The 2228-nt window shown below is 46.0% G+C and overlaps 1 protein-coding gene across 3 annotated transcripts in view; it reads right to left on the reverse strand.

Annotated features, from left to right (window-relative positions):
- The window catches only part of Ttc30b (tetratricopeptide repeat domain 30B), a 43251-nt gene extending 41932 nt beyond the window's left edge, over window positions 1–1319 (reverse strand). The window contains exon 1 of one of the 3 annotated variants that reach the window (XM_021193358.2): window positions 156–1319. In XM_021193358.2, coding sequence (XP_021049017.1) covers window positions 156–1274 — 1119 coding nt within the window. In that variant the 5' untranslated portion in view covers window positions 1275–1319. Of the gene's footprint in view, window positions 1–44 lie in introns of all 3 variants that reach the window. The other 2 variants (XM_021193360.2, XM_021193359.2) reach the window with 2 other exon arrangements.
- Between the last annotated feature and the right edge of the window lie 909 nt (window positions 1320–2228).

The raw sequence follows: 2228 nt of genomic DNA on the forward strand, positions 1-2228 counted from the left end.
ACAGGGATGTACTTCTCAAGAGTTTCATCATATTCATTCACAGCCTTTATGACAACTTCATCATCTCTGTTATGCCTTGCTTCTTGAACTTGTTTAGTGAGTCTCCTGAGCTGCTCAGTCAGCATGCCAGCCAACCCATCAAGTTTAATGAAAGCCTCTTCAGGAGCTGTCTGGCAAGTGATCATGGCATCCAAGAAGTCATAGAGATANGGTGTGAGGAACTTGTAAGTCAAGTGGGCATTTTCTGCCAGGACATCAGCTGCCAGGTCAAAATACTCATATTTACAGTAGAGCAGCAGCAGGTTGCCAAAGGTNTCTGGGGGGAAGGGGTTCTGCTGGAGCAGAAACTGGAGCTTTTCAAAGCCCTCTGTGGGCTTGGCATCCATGTTCATCAGAGCCTGGTTGTGCAGGGTCACNGGGTCCAGCTCTTCCTCTGCTCTGGGTGGCATGTCAGTGAGGGCTTCCTGGGCTGCCTCATAGTTTCTCAGCTGGTACTCTATGGCTGCCTTGAGATTGAAGGCTTCAACTAGAGCACTCTGGTGAAGGATTACAGTGTTGCCAACACTGCGAACATCAATGCCCTCCGTGGTCATGCCCACACCGAGTTCTGGGTGTTGACGGATGCCGCGCTCAATGATATTGGCAATATGCTTCAGCGCTGGGGCATAGTGCCTGTTGCTATAACAAGCTAAAGCTAGGTTGTAAGATACATCAGGCTGGTAGCCAGAAGCCTGCAAAGCGGCAAAGAACTTGGAGCAGGCAGCTTCATAGTGTCCCTCTTTGTAGAGCAGACAACCCATGTTGACCAAACCATCTGGGTCATTCTCCCCTCCACTGTCTTCTCCAGCTTCCCCACTCAGCAGCTGCTCCACCAGGCTCCTGGCTCCTNGGAGGTCACCTTCACTGTACTTGATAGCNGCNTGNANACGAAGGACNCGNNTNTNNNAGGTGGGGTTGTCCAGGAGGAAGGCGACCCTGGTGGCCTCTGGATACAGGCAGGCCTTGTACAGCGCCTGGGCCTGGTACAGGCGGTACTGCTCGAGTTCCGGGTGCATCTGGCTCAGCTGCTCATAGCACTCTGCAGCGAGCTCGAACTCCTGCAGGCGGTAGTAGCAGTAGGCCAGCAGCGACAGCCCTGCGCGGCTGCGGGAGCTCCTCTGCAGCTCTGCGCTCAGCAGCTGCACCGCCTCTGAGTAGCGGGAGTCGCGGATGAGCCTGTACACCACCGCTGTGAACTCACCGTCGGGGATCTGAGAGCTGCTCAGCCCGGCCATAACTGTCAAGATTGAGTGTGCTTGTTCCCAGGGCAACAAGCCAACGGAAACGGAAGTCTGGAGATTTTTTTTTTTTTTTAACGTATCCAGGAAGTTGGCTTCTAAGAGAAGTATCTAGCCATTCTTGGAAGTGCAGTGGCTGCTTCATTCACTAAGTTCCTGAATGTAAAGCAGAAGTAGAATATATGTATATATTCTTCTGTGTTTCTCTTAAACATGAAATCCTCATATCTTGAGTAAACCGCAACAGGTCAAATAATAATGTAAAAACACTTTACAGTCAAATATCTGACACACCTGCTATTATTTCTCTACCTAAAGAGATGATTGATTGTATATGTATGAATGTAGATACTTCATATATCTACACAACCCCTGTAAAAATATTAGTCATTCCCAGTTTCTGGAAGAAAAAAAGCATTTTATTATAGGAACGGCATAATTGAAAGCTGTTGTTGCATTACAAGAATTTGGTGGTTTTGTGTGCTCCAAACTTTCAAAGCCTAATTTTTTTGATGTTCTGTAAGATAGACTGACAATTATTAAAAACAAAAGAACATCATGGAAAAATTAGGGTTTACTTTATGCTTTTGAGAAGTGGAGGGCTCTAGTCCAGCAAGGAACACTCTCCATGGGCTACCTGTGAGAGCTAACTGGGATGGCTGTAGCCACAAAACTGGTAAAATGAAGGAAAAAAATTAGATGCTCTTTATATAACTTTAAATCATGTAAGTATAACTTCATGTATCAATATTTATAAACCATTAATGTCAGAAGGGACTTTGATAATGTCAAATAGAATAAAATGTACTTCCCTTTCTGAAGATACTAAGAGATGGAACCCTAGGATTAATGTCTTCTAGTAGCTACACCTGTATAGGAATTAAACATTATTTTAAGATTACTTATATTATCGGGCTGGTGAGATGGCTCAGCGGGTAAGAGCACCTGACT

This window comes from Mus pahari, chromosome 3 (assembly GCF_900095145.1).
Source record: "Mus pahari chromosome 3, PAHARI_EIJ_v1.1, whole genome shotgun sequence".
Classification (NCBI taxonomy): domain Eukaryota; kingdom Metazoa; phylum Chordata; class Mammalia; order Rodentia; family Muridae; genus Mus; species Mus pahari.